Source organism: Pocillopora verrucosa, chromosome 1, assembly GCF_036669915.1.
Source record: "Pocillopora verrucosa isolate sample1 chromosome 1, ASM3666991v2, whole genome shotgun sequence".
NCBI classification, from domain to species: Eukaryota; Metazoa; Cnidaria; class Anthozoa; order Scleractinia; family Pocilloporidae; genus Pocillopora; species Pocillopora verrucosa.
In genome coordinates, this window is record NC_089312.1 from 18210178 (window position 1) to 18230827 (window position 20650).

The following is a 20650-nucleotide window of genomic DNA, read 5'->3' on the forward strand; positions in this document are numbered from 1 at the left end:
CCTTGAGCGATAATTTGGTGCAATTTATCTCGTTACATTGAAATATGAAAATTAACAATTGGAAATTGATTTAACCTGGCAGAAGAAAGTGGAAATTGAAATCGCCTCTAATCGCTCAGTTTTGTTTGCCTAACAGTTAGTAGCACAGTTCCATCCCATTTGATTTCGTACAAAGGTGATATTCGTTAAGCTGGCACTCAGACAAAGACCCAATGAATTTAATTCTTTGAACAGGTGCATAAATTTTTGGCTGTTTAATTTGTATCAAAAATCGCATTGCTAAACACCACCGACTGACAAACAACATTTTGACTGGAACGTTGCAAGACGTCAATCATACATTGCTCTGCCTTAAGCGACTGACATTGAAAAGATCATTGTGCAACCAAAAAAGACTCTTCAACAGATTACGACAACAGACCTTACCTCACTTTGACTCATAAACGGAATAACGCCATTTCAGTCTGATAGCCACTATTACAACACTGATCAACCAGTTTTACGAACCAAAGTTGTAGCGTTCGACTTCAACTCTTCACTTGAGTCTAACGATGACTTCTGCTCAGGCCAGTCCCTAATTTCGACAACAGACCTCTTCAGGACTACACTCACCTGATCGATCGCACAACACGATTGACAACGAAAAGCTACCAAGAGAAAAATTTGGCAAAAAAGTATTCTTTTAATTGAATTGCATTCTTGGCATGGAATGATAAAACTGAAAATTTGAACACTTTCTTAAAAAAGGAAGCATTTGTGTTTTGTCCTGCACGAAGGAAAAAAGTGACTAGTACAGTGCCATCTTACATCCTGTATTCATTTCTTTGTACAATCAACTGGTGTTGGTTTTAGTGTAGAAGTTTTATGTTTAAAACTATGATGCCTGGTCGAGAGCTTGTTTTGGAAACTGAGTGAATTGAAATTTAGCGTTTTATAAACCAGTTTTTAGAGCCCGAAATTTCAAGTACATTATATTTTATAGAAATGACGAAAATAAATAATTTCGCAAATCGTTGAAAAATAGTAAGCAGTCTGGACGAAAATCAACGAGAACATACGCACGAGCCAGTCTTTTGACGAACAAAAAATAAATACAACTATTGCCAAACGTTAGTTTTAATGAAAGAGAAAACTTGTCTCAAACAGACAGGAAAATGGAAGAAATCCTACTGTTATTTCTCGAAATAGTTTGAACTTCAGCGAAGGCACGTTGCTAATTCGGACAAACGTGGACTGAAAAATTAGGTGATTAATTAGTTTGACCAATGATAAAAGCGATGTTTTGTGTTCATGTTTAATACTTTCATCGATTGATACTGAACAAATAACATGGAAATTAAAGAAATTATGACCATATTTGCTCTAAATCGAATTGAAATTTGTGCATAAATGCATGTTGATTTTACCAAACCGAAGTGCAAACCGAAAACAGAAAGTAATAATATCCAAATCAAAGGTTGCGTTTATTTTTTATTCGTGTTGAAAAGCTAGTGTTTGATTATTTTCTACTCGTGATGGATGTGTTCTTGCTGGTTTATACAACAGGCAATTAAATTTAACTCGCAGTCGAAAAAATGAATCTCTTGTTGCTCTTCCGACCAGGCATTTGGTTTTAAAGTAATATGGAAGTTAATATATTTATTCCTCGTTCTGAGTGGAAGAAAGATCTTTTGTGCAGTCATTCGGTGTAACACAGTGACACACAACAAAAAACGTAGTTTTGAGCTTTAAATTTAGTTTATTATTCCATTGAAACTGACAAAAATTGAACGCGTTTAACGACTGAATCTCTTTCACAAAGTTATTGTAAGAATTCGACGTGATCGTAATGAACTTGGAGCTTAATTGTTATGTGCCTGGAATCAAATTCAAAGCATTTGCTCCAATAGTTGATACTACTTTATTTTCAAATTGCTTCGCGAATTTATTGAAAAAAAAAAATTGGAGTCCAACTGTGAAAAGCTTGCTTCAATAATGGATGTGATTATTTCTCAAACTACTTCGCCAATTTGGTCACAAAACCCTGGAGCCTAATTGTGAGATGTCTTAGCTTTTGTGGCTAAATTCAAATTTAAAGAGTTTGCTCCAATAGTTTTTTTTCACTTAAATTTAGTCCAAATCTTTGATCATTTTTTGTTTTCGGTGCTTTTACAAACTGTGCCCTGTGTTACACTCGAAATGTGGCTGCTTTAAAGATATTTGTTCCGAAAAAACATCATGGCAAAGTATAATCTTATAAAAGAAAAAAAGGATTGGACATGTAGTAGGAAATTTTATGATTTGTAGTGGAACCCTGGGTTGCTTGCCATGGTGCTTTTTCGAAAGAACTTTCATCTCGTGCAAAGAATCCAAGTCCAAAAGAAAAAAGTTAGTCAAGATTTCTTAGAAACGAAACATTTAGAAAACCGTTTGATTTTTTTAAAACCACAATTCTTGGCACGAGATGTTGTTGAATTGTATTTTGGCGGGAATTTAAGAGGAAGTCTCGTTAAAATTTTTGCTGAAAAAGTTGCCAGGGGAAACTCTGTGCAAATTGGTCTAAATTTTCCCGCCAAAAGTCTTAGTATATATATGAATTTTTTTTCTCGACGCCTTTTTAATAATTTAATTGAAAATTACTTAACCAATTAACTTGTAATGAAAGAGAATTATAAAACAATAAAATGCTTTGTTGAATGTGAAACTTTTGTGGTTTATTGAGTGAACATTGAAAAACAATAAAAGATGAGACAACTTTATTGACGTGTTTACTAATAGTAAATGATAATATAAGAAGACAACCAGCAAGAAAAAGATACAAGTTTATTGGCAATGAAATAAAATTATAACTTGGAAAAAAAAATCCGGCGCATGCGTATTTTTGAGCACCGTATTTTTTCTAAGTTTTTTGGCGGGAAAATTTGTAATATTTAAACAGCCCTTAACACGACTTTTGAGCCGACAAATTGCGACACAACACTTCCTTACGTATGGCTACAAGTCGTCGATTTAAGCAAATAACTCTTGGTTCTCACTCGACTTTCTTGAGAGAAATGCACTTCATCTGTTTTGTACCTCTGAATAAATCTTGACTTTTCTTAACCACAGCCTTTCTTGTTTGATTCGTGCTTGAAACAACAGTAATATTCACCCGTCAATCTGCAAGAAAATGAAAAGAAACAATAAATCATAAAATTCAATAGATCTTAATTCAAGCGACAGTCAAACGCTAAAAAATATTTCGCAATGTTGAATATGTAAAAGTACAGAATTTAAGTCCTGTAGTGTCAAGTTATTCAATGAAGAAACATGAACGTAACCTGGATTTACCGATAAATTCAATTTGGTACCTGTTAAATCTTCTCATAATTGTTGACTTGCCTTCCTCCTAACTGAGTTCAAGTATTGAAGCATTGAATTGTTTAAATTTGAGTCATTAAGTTTTGATTTTGCATTCAAGCAACAACAAGCAATAAATGTAAAAGTTCGCTGGCAATTCCTCTGAGAAAATCTTACAGAAATGTTAATAAGGCAATTGTATGATTAGAGTTTCATTTACAACTTATTATCATATTTGCTTAACTTACTTCGTTTTTGTAAAATTTCCATGTTACAAAAGTCTTTTCTTCTTCACATTTTGGTCTAAAAAAACGCCAAAGATGGATACGGTAAGTTTTCTGGTTTGAGATAAATCTTCTGCCCACTACCTTTTGGCATCATTATACAACCCTCTAGTTCTTTTGAATGCTAGAAAAATTGTGCCATATTAGTAGCCACGTGCAGTCTGAAACTACCTACTTTTTTTTGTTTGTGATTGAAGTAAGTCAAGGTCTTTAACAATTGGTGGAAAAGCTGAATAGCTATTTGCGAAAATATACCTTATGCCTGTAGTTTTCCCTTTTGAAGTTCCACGGAAGTTGAAGTTACTAACAAGTTGAAGTAACTGATAAGTTGAAGTTAAATCAACTGATTGAGTCTAAAGATGGCGATAAGTTTCAGAACGACTACTAAATATATTTTTTTCGACTGAGGTAATTTTCCACCAACAGAAACAACGTGGTGTTATTAATTCATAAGCCAAATAGTGCTATAAACGACTGACAATCACCTTAATAAAAGAGAAATTCACCGGAAATAGAACCGAAAAAAAAAACCAATCATTTCTTTGCTTGTAGGTTTCCTACATTTTCGACTCGTACTAGTTTTGAATTGCAGACATTCGATAAATCCAGGTTGATACGTTCAGTAGAGACCAGCAGACCAGACTTACAAGCGCAGATAGCTAATTCGTAAAAAAACGAAAAATTAACTCACGTTCTTGGAAGTTGTCCTTTGTTCCTTTCTTGCCTAGAATTTCTTGATTGAGTGATAACCTCATTCTATGCTTGATGCTGCCTTGATGAGAGAAAAAGTAGAAAATTTATTTTGTGAAAATGTGCATACTTAAATTATGGTAACTGACTTGGAGCCACCACAGACTGGATTTACAATTTCGATGTTCCTAATTGAAAAAAAGCAATAGGTAATTTGGTTTCCACGACAAAAGCTCTTACACAAAAATCGAGGATCGCTAAACTCACTCTGACTGGGGTCTCAGCAAGCTGCAATCCCAGACACATTAGCTGGGACATTTACCGCTTCCTCCACCTCTCTCAATTGGCAATTATCAACATTGAATTGGGGAGAAGGGTGAAAAAAAATTGCCATGGTTATCTGATAAGACAGAGTGTGTTTCTATGAAATGTTCCTATGAAGCTATCAGTGTTCGAGAACCAACACACATACGTAACTATTTAAGAAAAATTTAAATAATAATAATACAAATAAAAATAAATATGTAAATAAGCAATCAGTACACTATCACTAAAGCCCGAGTTTCTCGCTGCTGCTGCCCTTAAAGTCACGTGATCTAGCAAGAACTGTCATGGCGGCTGCAATTAACGATTTGTCTTAAACTGAACTGTGTGCCATCCTCTTCCGTCCTACATCAAACTCTCAAATTAACTTTACATGAGCAACACCGAGAAACTCGAGCTAGGTATTTTTATCCAAAATGTATCTGCACGTAGGCTATTTACCTTAATAAAAGTCGTGACATATTGACATCCATTCATCCATCCTTGTCGTCGAGTTCAAGCCACTCCCTTCCGCAACTTCGAGGAAACACTCGCCAGCCTCTACAGAACGGAGGATTCCAAGGCATTTGGGTCGAAATAATGCGTTCCCTGGCCCCACAGAAGCTGAAAAAGAAGCTGACATTTCTTAAAGTTCGCTAGGTCTTCCCACGTGCAAGACTGATCGAAAATATGAATATTAATTTTTCAAAATATTTGTAATTCAAATCAGTTTTCCGACCGAAAACCTTCGAAGAGCCCTTCGGTCATTTGCGTTAATTTTAGGAAGAGGTGCAAACATCGTTTTAATTCGAGATTAACAACAAATTACCTTGAAAAGCTTTCCAATCATTTTAAAACAAGCTTACTTGAACTGCCTTTTATCTCAGAATGTTTCCCGTTTCCCTCGACATTTTGAATTAGCGGGACTCTAAAGTACTTGAAGTTACAAATATGCCGACACAACACGCCACAGAAAAAGGAACAGTTGTGTTTCGCAACCTTCCCCTCCGATAGGGGTACGTACATTTTATAGTAAAAATCTAGGAGACCGAAATAGTAAACTTCGTTTCGAACCTCCAATTCTCAAGTCACCCATATGTATTTGCACACGAAACCACTTTCAGGTCAAATCAACGATACTGAAAAACTACCAGTTGGAAAGAACGGTAAGCGAAAAGGGCTGCACGCTTTGATTCAATTCATATAATTTATTTCAAAGAGACAGCATGTTCTGGTTGCACATTTCCACGAAACACTGCTCAGTAATAAGACAGCAATAGTTCGCGATAGGAAGTCCTCAAAAATGTTCCAGTTTTTTTGTTCCATTATTAGTAAAACGCTCTCATATTAAGGATGTATAGTCGGAGTTGATCGTCCAAAGGCAAGTCTCCGACAAGACTCTTTCTGTATCAATACTTCTGTTCCCACACGAATAAATTGATTTGTGTTGCAAAAAAATTGTATCTTGCCAGGCATAAAGACAAATCTGCACACACAGGCAGACTTCCAAGACGACGCATTTCCTCAAAACTGTATCAGTTTGTTGTTCATATTGTGGAAGACGACAGCCCCATTATTTTGTACTCCATGGCTCTTTCTTTCTCTCAATCAATCTGAGCGCTGTGCTCCACGAGGAGCTAACAACAATCTACCCGGGCTTCATGGGAATCTGCTCTCTAAGTAAAGAAGAGGTCCAGCGATGACTGCTTATCCTCTCTTACCCTTGCCGTGTCCCTGAAAATGCGAAAAGACCTTGTTGAAATGCCTTGCTCTGATATTCAGGGGGGATTTGTTCAAAAAAGGAACACACAGGATGTACTTATTAGGGTACGAACATTTCTTATTGAGTGACATGAGCTGCATACTCCCACAGAGAAATTCCAGGTGCTCCAAGTAAGAGACAAACCCATGACCTTTCGAACAGTAACTCGAATACTCTGCATCTTATCCCACGAATACTCTGCATCTTATCCCACGAAGACTCGTGTTAGCTTAACTAATAAGGGACAAACCTACTACCTTTCGATCATTAAATCGAATACTCTGCTTCGTGTTAGCTTAACTATAAAGCTGGATTCGTACGATAAGCGTACTACAAACTGCTAGGATACCCGTGTCGCACGCAGTGCGCAACTGCGCAATGTTTTCATTCAGTGGTAAGGCATATGTACTGCACCAGGCGTCAAATCAACCATGTATGTGCATCTCTAACACTATAAAATTTCCATCTAAAGAGATAGTTCTTTTACATAGCCACGTTTAGACATTGTATAACCCATGCTTTTAAATCACTGCTTCCCGCATAGGGTGAGAACAACAAGAGAAACAATGGCAATAAGGAGAATTAATTTAGTATCCTGAACAGGGCAATAAGGAAAATTTATTTATTATCCTGAACAAGGATATACATACCTTATTTCCCTTTGATTGATGTCTCTGATATTTAAAACTCTTCAAAGGATCCACCTTTCTCTTCTAAAGAAAAAAAAAATAGCAATAGGGCACATTAGACTAAACACGATAAACGCATGATCACCAATCTACCTTAGAGTTGTTATCTAACTCTTCTCACAAGAGTAACAAATCCTCTTATTTCCTTGAGGCTACTGAATCTCCATGGCTTGACCCTTTACACCCTAACATCGATATGCATATTCTCCATACTGTTCTCTTTACATTTCCTGAGGTGCTGACAAGGAGAATTAGTTCGACAATCAAGAGTCTCACGCTGGTGATCACTTCCTTTTTTTCATGACCTTACTGTGTGATTCCGGGGTGATATTGTAAGAGGACATTAGATGCTTGTCACTCTTAGGGGCAAAAGGGTTAACTGGTGACAAGCATTACGTTCAGTCAGATGTCACGTTCTTGTAAACCTTCAACCCCCTATGAGTGACTAGCATCTAGCTTCTCCTTATAATATCATCCCTGAAATACAGATAAAGGTCATGAGAATAAATGAAATGATCACCAACTACAGAAGCCCTGATTGTTGGAAAAATTCTCCTTGTCAGCACCTCAGGAAATGTATGTATGAACAGTATGGAGAATGTGAATACTGATGTTAGGTTGTAAAGGGCTGATAGGCTAAAAACGGACGGTGCTGAAAAGCTTTCGAAACTGTCTACAAGTGAATATAACCTATTTCGCTTAGATTGAAACAATCCATCTGCAATCGACGACAACTTTAAGCTGTGAAATGTCCATTGAGGGAAAAGCTATAGCGGAATACAGAATATAGAAAGTAAACTGACCTTGCTGTGTGCGGTGTGAGCATTTTTTTGTGATGATATGAAAGGACGTCTTCTCTTTCGGGAAGATTTGGCCATGGATGGCCGCAGAGTGGGAGGAACTGCAATTAAGAATATAGAACTCAGAGAACTGAATTACTAGCGCACAATGACTCAGCTCGCGGCAGTCGACAACTTACCGAGGTATTCGGGAACGTTTTTCAAATGAGGTTGAATTCTTGTGGGATGTAGATCTTTGTCATGTCTGAGCACTTGAAGATCTCTGGGATTTTCTTCGAAATATGCCTTGAAAAAAGATTGGACGAAAGTATTTCATAAAGAAATCAAATTTTAAATGGTCATAAGATTACCTTATAAAATCTCTTTCACTGCGAGGAGATATGCATTAGCCAGTAAGTTTTCCTCTCGGCGCTATTAACACAGAGGTTTCAATAATTTTTTTCTAGAAGCGGATGTCATCGGTGTAGTCGGTGGCTGTACACGAAACCCAATCACGAGAGCAAGCATGCAGGCTAAATAGATGGTCTATAGGTCTTAGAGGTCTCAGAAGCAACATTTGAGTCGCGTTTTCGTTGTACCAATAAACAACAAATAAATAACAAATTAACCATCCTTGGCAGTATGGTAAAAACAGCGTTTTTCTAGGAGATAGAACGGATTCTTACTTTCAGTTTTTCAGAATTCAGTATCTCGGACTTGATTTCTTTGAGACGCGCTTCTTTAACTGAAAGGTAAGTAAAAGTCAAATCTCGTGAAATTAGAAACATGTGAAGAAGAAAATGGATTACAATTGAGTTTAGTTAAATACGGAACAGAGCTCAATAAAATATTTTCCATCTTTTTTTGTTTTTTAACCTTGTAGATTCTCTCCAGCACTGATCCCATGCAACTGTACTAACCTGCTGATTTTGTGACTGCCCTCAGTGCGTCCTGATAAGGATAAAAGAGCAAAGATGAAATTTTTGCGACAAAAATTTGAAAGAAAACAATTTGAACGACAAGGGAATGGTACAGCGACACATTCTTCTTCGGAAGTTTGTCGAAGATGATGATTACGGTATCGAGCTACTTAAGGCGCATGAGGATCCAGAGGACCCTCCCTGCTGGTAGCCCTTTGCATGGCCAAGAAGTGAGCTGAAATTCTATTATAGATTATCGTGCGTTGGAAAACAAGTTGACTTAACAGAATTGTTATCATTCCCTACGTCACCAAACACACTGTTGCAATTGGCTCCTAAACCAAGGCAGCATCCTGCTACAAGAAACTGCACTTACCTGTGCACGATACCTGAACCCCTCGATCTCCTCCATTTTAAACTGATAAGGTTTAAAAATTTCTTTTTTCTCTCCTAGAACATCCAAAATTATTAACAATTATTAACATCTCTACCTGACCATTACAATGTCTTCAATTATGTCACTTACATAGACTTTGCGTCTTAACGTCACGTCAAGCATACACTAGATGTTTGTACCTATAAACTCCTTCGTAAGTTCCTCTTCGGCCTTTTTCAGCATTTTATAATCATTTGCTGTCACAAAGGACAACGCAGTACCGTCATTGTCACCACGGGCAGTCCTACAAAGTGGAGACAATAACGCCTTGTTTAAAAGACAACGAATGTTTCCTACATCAATAGAGCAAAACAGAAATCAATTCTTCCCAAGTCAAATGAGCACATTTTACAAAGTTCAAGTGCAGTAAGCTTTGCCAGTGACACTTCAATTTTACTTTGCCTTTTAAGGGCCCTTACCATTATCATTTCAGACCGTTGCTAGGGGTAAATTTAGCTGATTGTAACTCGCCATTATTTTGCTGTTATTGGCCTAACTTTAAACAGGCGTCGTAGAAAATGAGTGAAGGTTCGTTGACACGCCCAATGTTACGCGACTCAGAACAAAGTATCTGCCGGTTTAAATTTAATTGCTTTTTGCATACCAACCGCGTAAAGCAGTAAAGAGATAGTGGTTAGGGCCCTGGAGGTTAAATGTAATTTCGTACCTTAAAACAAGGAAGCATAAAGAAACAAATACACTGTCAGTGTGCCATATTCTTCGTCAAGATTGTTAACAGGAGCTAATTTGGAAATTCAGGGAGGGTGGAAGAATGCCAACTAACTAGTCAAGCTTCTCCATAAGTGACTGAAACGAACAGCTCCCTGTCAGGTCCTCCCAAAATGGAGGCGACCTGCACAAAGAGAAAGAATTTGTCCAGAGATGAAATGAAACTTTTACCTTCCTACTCTGTGAATGTAGGCATCAACAGCTGTAGGGAAGTCAAAATTTATCACATTTTCAACTCCTAGAAACCCAAAAACAACCAGAAAGAAGGTTAGTGACCTGAGTTCCACCTGCTTAATATTTCATGTCCATTAAATAACTCCAGCAATACACTGTGAGGCAGACAAGATGATTAACAAAGTAAAAAGACAACTTTTAGCTATGGGATTTTTCCTTGACTAAGCAAATCTTAAAAAGCATGAGCAAAATTAACGGGCTAAAGTTTCTCATTTGACATTTGGAAGGGATGCTAGTCCACTGTGGGTAAACTACTCTGAGTGATGTGTCATGTTTACCAAATTGTCTTTGTAGCAGCCATTTATACTCCTAGACCTAGTAGTAAAAAGGATGGATAACGCTATCCAATGGATAAATCGCTATCCAGCGGATATGGTGAGTCCAGTGTGCTAACCCTCAGTGATTGCACATCACTCACTGTTTCTATTCAAGTTAAAGTAAGTCATCACTCAGGCCAAGTGTCCCTAGTTGCTGGAGTTTATCCATGTTCCCTAGACAAGGGGTAATGCTATCCTCTTTGGATGGGATGCCAGTCCAGAGAAGGTTACCTCTAGCAATCCATTTATAGTTTCCCTGACAGTTCAGATGTAACTTAAGTGTATCTGCATTTGCCCTTGAACACAAGACAATCACAAATCAGGATCCCAATGTGCTACGTCTTCCCAAGTTTCTCTTCAGGGGGAGTTCAGATTTGTGTCTTAGTCTTTTATTCTGAATACAAACCTTGAAAATCCACTCCTCGAGACACGCCATACTCTTTGTCCTTCTTTCTTCTGAAGGAACAAAATATGCGCAGAGACAGATTTCAGTCACTGGATACAAATTTGAAAGTTTGATTTATACCAATCAACTTGAATTTTCCTACATAACCAGTCAGGGTTTTCAAAAAGCCAAGTAAAACTTAGAAAATCAACAAAAATAATTCAAATGCAGTAATCAAAATTTCTCTCAAAAGAATGAGGAAAAAAAAAGTGGCTTTGCACTGCCAGTATATTGATGAGATTGACATATGTTTTGATAAAATCTTAAGGGAAACATTAGTATATCCTGACAAACTCTAAAATAGTCAAAATTTAGTCTTTAACTGGATTGATTTGAACAGTGTCTAGTATGCACAAAATGTAGAACATGTAAAAATGTTTCATTCCACATTTCAAGTACATCTTAAATTTTTGTAAAGCTTATAAGAAAAAGGAAATCTGTGCAAAAGAATCAAAAGTACTCAATGTTCCTAAAACAAAGAGATACTTTGACAAAGAATCACATCAGTATACTCACTTCTTTTTCTTAACATTTGCTGTTCACATGATTTCAAAGTCAAAGGAAACAAATCTTGAACACTTGAGGCAACATTTTTTTAACATCAGCTGAAGTATGAAAACCAGTTCCCAAGACTGGGAGTAACAGTAGCCTTACACACACCAGCCAATTACACCTAAAAACTTCTGCACTGCAAATGTTTGCTTTGCATTGAGCAGACTGGTCAATATGAAAATTACTAAAATTCACATAATCATTTTTGCCCCAAGTCTACAATAACACAATAAGTCTATTGAAAAATTTGGATTGTGGATTGCAAAACAAAAAAAACAAACACACACATAGAGTAAATTTCTCTCATGGAAAGTTTTAAATCAATGCAGATTTAGATTTTAAGGAAATAAAATTAGCTCAGCATCTTATTACATTGATATGAGTTTTGTTGCACTTAATCTCTAAAAAGGATACCAGATGGTGTAGCAACAGCATCAAACACACTTTCGTCAGATGCAATGATGTAGTCATAAATGTCTCTGTTGAACTCCTCTACTATATGTAATCTGAATGAGACAACATACAAGTGCATTTGTTAAATTCTAGGTTTGCTCTGTCCATGTGCCTTGTCAAAAATATTTTTGGTACACTTTGCTCAACAAGAATATACTTACATGTAAATATCTGATAATTAACCAGGTGGTTACAACACCAATCTCTGATTTAGAGTCATTATATGTACTTGTGTATTGTGTTTTTTGACAGAGTATACAGTTTGCTATAAATTTTGATGTGTTACCCCAATAGACAATTTATCTTTTTAACTCCCAGGAGTGATTGGCATGAACATTCTCCTTACAATTCCAATACATCATTCAGAAAAGAAGTATTGAGAGCAGACAAACTGATCAGCCAGAGGTTGTTGTCTTGGTAAAGAAAACACACAAGAAAACACTCAGTAGCCATAAGGGAGGATTACAAAGCAAATCTAGGGGTTTGACCCCTCAGACCCAAACACTAAAATTCATATTCTCCACACATTTCGCTTTACATTTCCTATGACACTGACGATGAGAACTTTTTTGACAATCAAGAGCTTATAACATTGGCGATTATTTCCTTTATTCTAACAACCTTTACATTTCATTCAAGGGTGATACTATTGAGAGATATTAGAAGCCAGTCACTCTAGGGGTCAAAGGAGTAAGGGTTCAGGGTGCTTTTTAATTGAGTCATATAAAACAAAAACTGAACATATGATAACAAAAGAAGATATTGTGGCCAAAGGTCAATATGCCTAAAATTGAATTCTACTCTGGCGAAAACTGGATTAACTCGTTGGTAGTCTTGACTAAAACACCACATTGCAATTGCAAAAAACCCTGTGGGTGTCCCACCTGAGAGCTAGGGTTACTGTTTTTATTCATGTTTTGTTTGACTTCAATTGTTTCTCTGTTGGTGTCTTGTAGGATTGAGCAGCAATATGTTACACTTGAAGCTGGAGTGGTGGAATGCACCTCTAATAACAACATATACATGACCATATTTACCTTGAATTATGAGGTAATTCAGAATTTAAAACGCAGGCTTTGATTGAAAACTGTTCAAGAAATAGTTTAAGTCTGCAAAACAAGAGTGTTGTCAGCATACATGTACACCACTTAATACAGTTACTACTGATAAAATCATGTCTTTAATACATTTCTTTACATGTTAAAAGGCAAACAAACTTTCAGTTTCATGAGTATATAGTTAAAAAGATGTTCCATACATAATTTACCTGTAACATCTGTCAATACCATTAACAAACAGAATTGTCTTCCCTTGAACAAGCCTATCAAAAAAAAAAAGCCAATCTTGAATTACTGGCCTAAAAATTCCTTCTGTACAAAAACTACACAAGGATCCTGAAAAAGGCAAAAAACTCAACCACACACCAGGTAATTCTACCTTAATTTGAGCAGGGTATATATCAAGAGGAACTTTTCTTCCATTTCACATCTGAAAATAAGAAAAACAAAACAAAAACAAAAAATGAAAAAAAAAGAATTCAATCAAAAACACACACAACCTACAATCCCTCTACTTTGTTAAGATAAAGGGCTTGTGCTTGAAAGGTCGGTTTGGATAAAATTTATTAGTTTATCATTGACCATCTAAATTAACCAACTACACGTACAAAAAGCTTGTCAACAAAGTGTACCACAAGCCAACTATTCATGTACTGTAATGTGCTAACAATGATAAATGTGAACCTCTCAAATTAAAGGTGCCTCTGGGAGATTGCAAGAAAGGAACTTAGCTTCTCTCTCATGCTTTGCACCTTCAGCGCAGAAAAAAAAATCAGCTCCTCTTTCCTCTTTACATATTTAAAAAAAATGTCTCTGCGTTATCTGATTACATTTTGTACAGTTAGATGACTGTATTGTGTTGTTTGTTGCTAGATTGAACATACTTTATAAAATACTGGGTAAGTTTGTCATCTGATGGAAGTTGTGACTCTTGAAGCTTGAGAATAACCTGTCAGACACATTTAAAAGAGTACACAAATTTGTAATGACACAATAAACTTGCATAAGTGCCTATGTTTAAAACCCTCCCATATTGCTTTTCTTAGAAGAAAAAAATAAGGCTGATTAGAGGTTACACGTGAAAGACTAAAGCTCAAGACCTCTAAAAGATATTGGCAAGCACCTCTGTCTTCAGCTGTATAATAATAATAATAATTATTATAGTAACTATAATTATAATACACTTTATTTAAAGAGGGTGGCACTGAATAGTTAAAATAACTGACAAACTTGTGGCCTTCTATCTAAAATCATAACAGAAAAAAGATATTACATGTACAGAGTGTACACAAAAAATTATGAGCTAGATGAATTGAAAATGACACTACAAAATGTCAATACATGTCTAAGTATCAAACTTTAAAAATGTCTAAAATTATGATAAAATAGGATAATAGGAATATGAGGTGTAAAACAAGAATTAAAAGCTAATGATAAATTGAATATTAAACGACAAAATGTTGTAATTTCTGTGGCATATCAAAAAAGTTTTTACCATAATTATTCTTAAAAGATTCTTTTGATCTGGAATTCCTGAGTTCCAGGCTTAAGCTGTCCCAGTGTTGGCAAGTTTTTTTTTTTTTAAACTGAATTTACATTCTGCTCTAGATAAACAGTAACAAAGCAAAACTAAGAAATAGTAAGCACACTTACTGGATTGTGAAGGACAAGCTTCTTCAATGCAGTAACATCCTGATAGAGATAAATTTTAAAATACTTATCACAGTGGGAAACATTGTAATGATAGTTTCTTACTCTCTATGGCACTTGACATTTCAGTGCTCCAAGCTCCATCTTTGCCATAATAAATTATAAATAATTGTTATTCATTCAGCTATCTGAGTCCCAGTACATGAACTGTATTCAATCTCATTTGCTCTGGTACATATTTTCTTTAACAATCTGGTAATTAGTAAAAAGTGCTAATATCATTATAGCTATACATTCTGTAATTTTAATCCAGCTTACCATATTTTCTTATAATCCAACTATTTTTTCCATATTTTATCTACTCAGAAAGAGAATACATGCATTCCCATCTTACTTTACTCTACTTTATTGCTAATAAATCTTAAGAGAAAATCCTTTTAGGTTATTCTAACAAGTAATAAACAGACCCACAATACACACCTCACTTAAAGTTGCAGACATTAAGAATGATTGATAAATCTTTGGAAAATGGCTGCAAAGACATCAAGTTTCAATCAACACATTAATACCATTATTTTCATCTAAGCATGGAAAAGTTATTGGAGTTCTACTTTTCAATATAGTGAACTTGGCTTGTAGCAATTACCTCAGTAGAGATTTGAGATCATGTTCATAGCCATATGAGAACACAAGGTCAGCTTCATCAATAATTAACATCTGTAGACTGGCTTTAAGGTCAATATTCTGAAATAACAATCATAAAAAGTGAAGAAAAAATATCTCAAACAAGGGTTTTGAGTCATTTTTAAAATAACTCAAAAGTACTGCTGATCAATTTTAAGCCCAAGGTTTTTGGATTTGTTTCTTTGTTGTCTGACAATTTCCTTTTTCTTATGGATGAAATTGTTTTGAAACTACAAGTGTTTTGTTTTTTCCTCTCAGAAGAAACAAAAGGGTAAGTGTGCTACATGAATCTGCATAAGTCTTTGGGTTGGGCAGATAAAAGAACCTGTAACTTGGTAATTCTTCCTATAAAATCCAACTTAAGCCAAGAATCATTTCTGATTGTAATATACATGTATTTGTATGCATGCTGTATACAAAAAAAAGGTGACCTATGACTTAAAAGAAATATTCTTGTAGGTAAATGTAACGGACAAGAAAAGATGTTTGGAAAATTATTTGCAAATAAATTATAGAAAATTATTTTTCTTTGAATGTTGTGCAGGAATTAGCATGTCTCGGCAAAAAAAGGACAAAATTTTCCTTTCTGAGGTTTGGATTAAAAAAGCTGAGGGGTGTTATAAATCAAGCACTCAAGAAAAAAGTATGTGTCTTGGTCTTTTTGTCTCTTTTGGTCACTTCATTGATGGACACAACTTGAATCTCTTGGGGTGTTCCCCTATGATTGGTTGTCCATTGAACAGCTGACAGCACGTGCATAAGTTAGGGTAAGGAAATATAGTAGAATAATGAAATACAAAGAAAGCGATTGCTTATAACAGCTGTCACCAATAGAGGATAAGGGATTAAAATGTAGGGTTTAAAATGTGTACATGCATGGCTGGCAACAAGATTCAGGGTGTGATCAAAAAGTCTACTGCACACAAGCTATCTGTTAGCACAGGGGAAGAGTATCAACTGTAGTTAAAAAGTGTTATTATTCGTATTCTCCAAAAAGCCTAGCAGCCAGCATTTTCACTTGCCACTGAAGTTCCAGCTGCTTAAATACACAACACAGTCAAAACCTGTCTTGATCAGAAATAAATTTAACCTCTGCCAATTATTTTTTTCTGTAGAACACTAGCTCTTACTGACAGTTATAGATGAATAAATAAATACACTCACTTTGGCTTGAACATGGCCTAGTAGCACACTTGGTGTTGCAACCACTATATCTGGACACTCCATCAAAAGTGACCTAAATGAGAAACCAACGAATTTCACATAATGTGCACTAATACAATTATTATCTTCTCCCTAAACAAAAGTACAGCTGCTCATAAAGTTAATACTTCCTACCTGAACTATACCTAGGTCTGACTTCACAATGTACAGGAATACAAATTGTAAATGAACATTTTTTGGTAAAATTATCTACCAAACCGAAAAAGCTACTGTATACCCTGATCTGACTTCATAACCTTTAAGAATACAAATAAATTTTCAATATTTTTTAGTAAAATTATCTATCAACAAAGACATAAGTTTCATTTTAAAACTACTGAAAAAACTTTTTTGGTGGCCAGTGACCCTCTAACAATGTTAAAAATGTTCTTCTCAGTAATCTTTAACAGTCTTAGAATCCTTCCTTGACAGTATCTCCTTAGATACCATTTTGGCTAATTTTGACTCAAGAATTTGCTGGCAAGCTACATCTTATTATGTTATCCTTTGGAACAGTCACATGTCTGTACAGGGACTGTTGGGGTTTTATAGCTCTCCTAATGATATAGAGATGTCAATAACTTTTTTCATAAGCAGCTGCCAATGGTGTTGCAGTAATAAGTGGCTGTGTGATAAGGTGAAACCCCAAAAAGAGACCCTGCTTCCAGGCTAAACAGAAGATGGTGAGAAGTTGTCTTACAGACAATAACCAGCTTTAATTGAGACTCATGTGGAAATCAGATTATTTTATCTTTGCCACTTTGCAATATACACACTAATTCTTATCCTTACCATAATGCTTTAATCAGGGATAATGATGTAAGAAGGCTTTTTACCTCCCAGTGATCAAAATTATCAGGACTTTTAATGGAGAGTAACAATCATCTTAGTAACTTAACCAATAAGAATCTTACCTCTTTTTTTAATTTCAATGAGATTGCACAACATACCAAGCAAAAGATAGACATAAATGTTGCAAATCCTTGCAAAAATATAGGTAATACTCACTTGGTACTAATGAGATTTCCTTGTGCAACATCTGCAACTTTGATATCACGAGAACAGTAACAGGATAATTCCTACAATAAGAGAAAAAAAAAAAAACATAGGTTAAAGAAGTTTTGATTCTTGTCAAAAATCTTTCATTGTATAAAAATACTCTATCTTGTTTTCAATCTTAACATAATATTCTCTCAGTAAAACCTACAATTCGCCAGAAGTACATATCATATTAAAACCAGAATTTTCTAGTCCCTCAGGTACTGTTAAACATTTTTGACATGTACATACCTTAATGTTCCGATGAGCTTGCTTTGCAAGTTCTTTGGTGGGTACTAGTACAACAGATCTTATACCACTATTTGAAGAATTTGCCTGCCAGAGAGAACAGTTTCTTTATACCTCTGGCCTGGATGTTCATTTATACTAAACAGAGAATCCTGATGTAAATCAATGTTGAAATCAACAAACCTGTTTATCTTGTAGGATTCTCTGTATAACTGGTATTGCATATCTAGATTGATAAAAGAAACAGAAACATAGAAAGCTTTAATTTTGTTTACATCCCAGTAACATAATCATTCATATAAGCTGGCCTTTGAACAACTCTGCCTGATCACATGGTTGGGCCTTGGACAGACAATGAATGCATTCGGACACAGTGTTAGAAGTATGATTGGGTTCATTTTTAATTGAAAAAATTCAAAGGCACTGTTTTCATTCATGAATATATATTTGAATTATGGTTATTTTGTTGGAGACTGGAACTTAAAATTAATGTTAAGCGGTTGTGGTTGAGCTGGTGAGATCTTTTGTGGAAAACTTTCTGAGTGATGACGGATAATTATCTTGAAGCGAAAACATTGAGCATAATAAGTTAAAAAATAATAACTAGGATACACTTCTGCATTTTATTTCTGAGTAAACTGTTGCCGTTTCCATGTGACTTTTATGAAATAAGTGCAATTTACCAAGATTAGTTTCACTGGCAAATATCCTAAACAGCCTCTGTGACAAACTCATAATCTCCTCCTCTGTTTATTCATATTATTTTTGAAAATGAACGTCATATTTTTTTGTTATCAAGTTTCACGAAAAATCATCTGCACACGCAAAGCCGCAACATTGTCAAAAGCTGAGATACTTCAGGGTCAAATATGCAATGAATTTCCATTGCAAATAAAAGGTCAAATCGGTGTCACACACCAAGCAGAACCCTTGAAATAATTGTCAATAAAACCAAGAAAGATGAATCAAGATGATATAAACAGATAGAGAGTAGCTGATTTAGCAAAACCACGACACGGGAATCAAGACAGGGTTATCTCAATTTGACTAAATCTGTAAACAAGAATAGGTGCACTGTTCAAACAAGATCGATGGCAGGATCATAGTCAAATAAATGGCTTCATTGGCTGTCGATGCTCTACATTTGTACAAAAGGATATTTAAACTTAACTCGTTTGTCCAAGGATGGAACGATTACTCGCTTTCTATAATCCCGGAAAAGATAAAACCAAAGTAAGATACGGTCGTTCCGCATTTCAAGAACCGGTGAGTATCGAGCGAATGTTAGATTGGTACTTCGAATTGCCCATAACAGAATGACAAACAAACAGTTTAAAGTTTTCCTTGGAACGTTAAACGGAAATAATTCTTTTAAAACACACTTTAAACACACTTTATTTTTCTTTTTCTTACAAAATAATTTAGATTATGTTGACCCGCAGATAGCAAATTTGCTATTCGAGGTGGGTCAATCATCAACAAACATTATTTACAATATATAAAGAAAATTAAAAACTAAATAGTTAGATATTGTTAAATTATAAAGAGAAGCATAACTGGTAAATACATCAATAGTTGTTCAATAAAGTATAGAAGCAAATAAATTAGTACTGAAAGCAATCGGATCAATTTGTTTTAATTATGCAGTCCTTAAGTTTAGAGGAGATCTTTTCAACATCAAGATATGAATCTTCATTATCTAGTATCTGAAATAAAGACGTTTTTATTTGTTTATTAAAGGAATGTTTTGATAACGTTTTGAATTCTTTCGGTATCTTATTCCAAATTTTGACACCAACACGCGAGAAAGCCTTTTTTTGTAGGTTAAGTCTAGAGTACTTTGTACTAAAGAGCTGAGATTTGGATGATCGAGTATTGTAGGTATGAATATGAGATGTTTTAGTAAATAGTTTCAAAATATTAATGGGAGCCCTCTGGTTGTGCACGTCAAACATAAGTTTACTTACGGCTTCATAATATAGGAACGTAACAGGCAGAATTTTTGCTTTGGCAAATAAAGGGATGGCATGCTCTCTTCGATCGGTGAAATAGATTAAGCGCAAAACTCGCTTTTGAAGAACTAAAATCTTGTTTAAATAAGCATTTGACGCATTGCCCCAGGCAAGGAGTCCATAAGTTATATAAAACGGATAAGCAAACCGTTTAAACGTTTTTGCTTCAGTCTTAAACGGATGCAAACTTTCTTAAACGGATGAGCAAACCATTTCAACGCTTTCATGAACCGTTTAGACGGATTTAAACGGATAGCAAACGGTTTCGCAGTTTAAACGGGAAAGCGTTAGTGTCCGTTTTCCCATGGAGGGTCACAATTACAGACTACTTCACTTACGCTGCCGTTTTTCCTGACCCGGTCATGGCTCTCGCTAAAATATCCTTGCCTTCCAAGGCCAAAGGTATGGCCTTCTCCTATAGAATAAGAGTCTATTGTTAAGAGAATTGTCCCTGAAGAATAAAAGCAAAATGGAACAAGACAAAATGCCTGCTCGTTACTTATGAAGATTTTAAACATATTGTATACAAAAAGCACTAACCTGGATCAGTGAAGGTTGTGACCAATTTAGCTTGGCAATCGCCTTATAAAACAAAACAGAAGAAACCGTAAGGATATAAATACAACTGGCTCCTTATAAAATCGCGAAAATATTTGTAACCTTGACCAATCGATCGTCTAAACCCATTTCATGAAAAGAGCTACTTTCTTCAACCTGATCCGCCATGTTGTTATTTTTGCACGTGGGGCGAAATGTGAGCGCATGTAAACCACGGCAAAGGTTCTGCAACATACACAGGCAACATCGCGGGCTCCAATTCCATTTTCCACCTGTCGCTCAGGAGG

The 20650-nt window shown here is 35.5% G+C and overlaps 1 protein-coding gene and 1 long non-coding RNA gene across 2 annotated transcripts; both read right to left on the reverse strand.

Moving 5' to 3' along the window:
- Positions 1-2786: 2786 nt before the first annotated feature.
- On the reverse strand, positions 2787-5517 carry LOC136277103 (uncharacterized). Its single transcript, XR_010715786.1, has 3 exons — positions 5058-5517; positions 4294-4374; positions 2787-3138 (listed from the first exon to the last, which is right to left on the reverse strand). It is a non-coding gene; the product is annotated as an uncharacterized lncRNA (long non-coding RNA).
- Positions 5518-6209: 692 nt separating this feature from the next.
- LOC131799756 (probable ATP-dependent RNA helicase DDX56) lies at positions 6210-20559 on the reverse strand. Its single transcript, XM_059117457.2, has 26 exons — positions 20466-20559; positions 20346-20387; positions 20144-20220; positions 17977-18019; positions 17797-17880; positions 17515-17585; positions 16468-16540; positions 15266-15363; positions 15100-15151; positions 14623-14661; positions 13854-13918; positions 13349-13399; positions 13179-13232; positions 12949-13020; positions 11873-11964; positions 11423-11441; positions 10868-10917; positions 10082-10148; positions 9322-9425; positions 9122-9195; positions 8746-8776; positions 8512-8570; positions 8026-8131; positions 7850-7947; positions 7008-7070; positions 6210-6329 (listed from the first exon to the last, which is right to left on the reverse strand). The coding sequence occupies exons 1-26, from the start codon at positions 20529-20531 to the stop codon at positions 6303-6305; spliced, it is 1677 nt and encodes a 558-aa protein (XP_058973440.2). The 5' UTR covers positions 20532-20559; the 3' UTR covers positions 6210-6302.
- Positions 20560-20650: the final 91 nt, after the last annotated feature.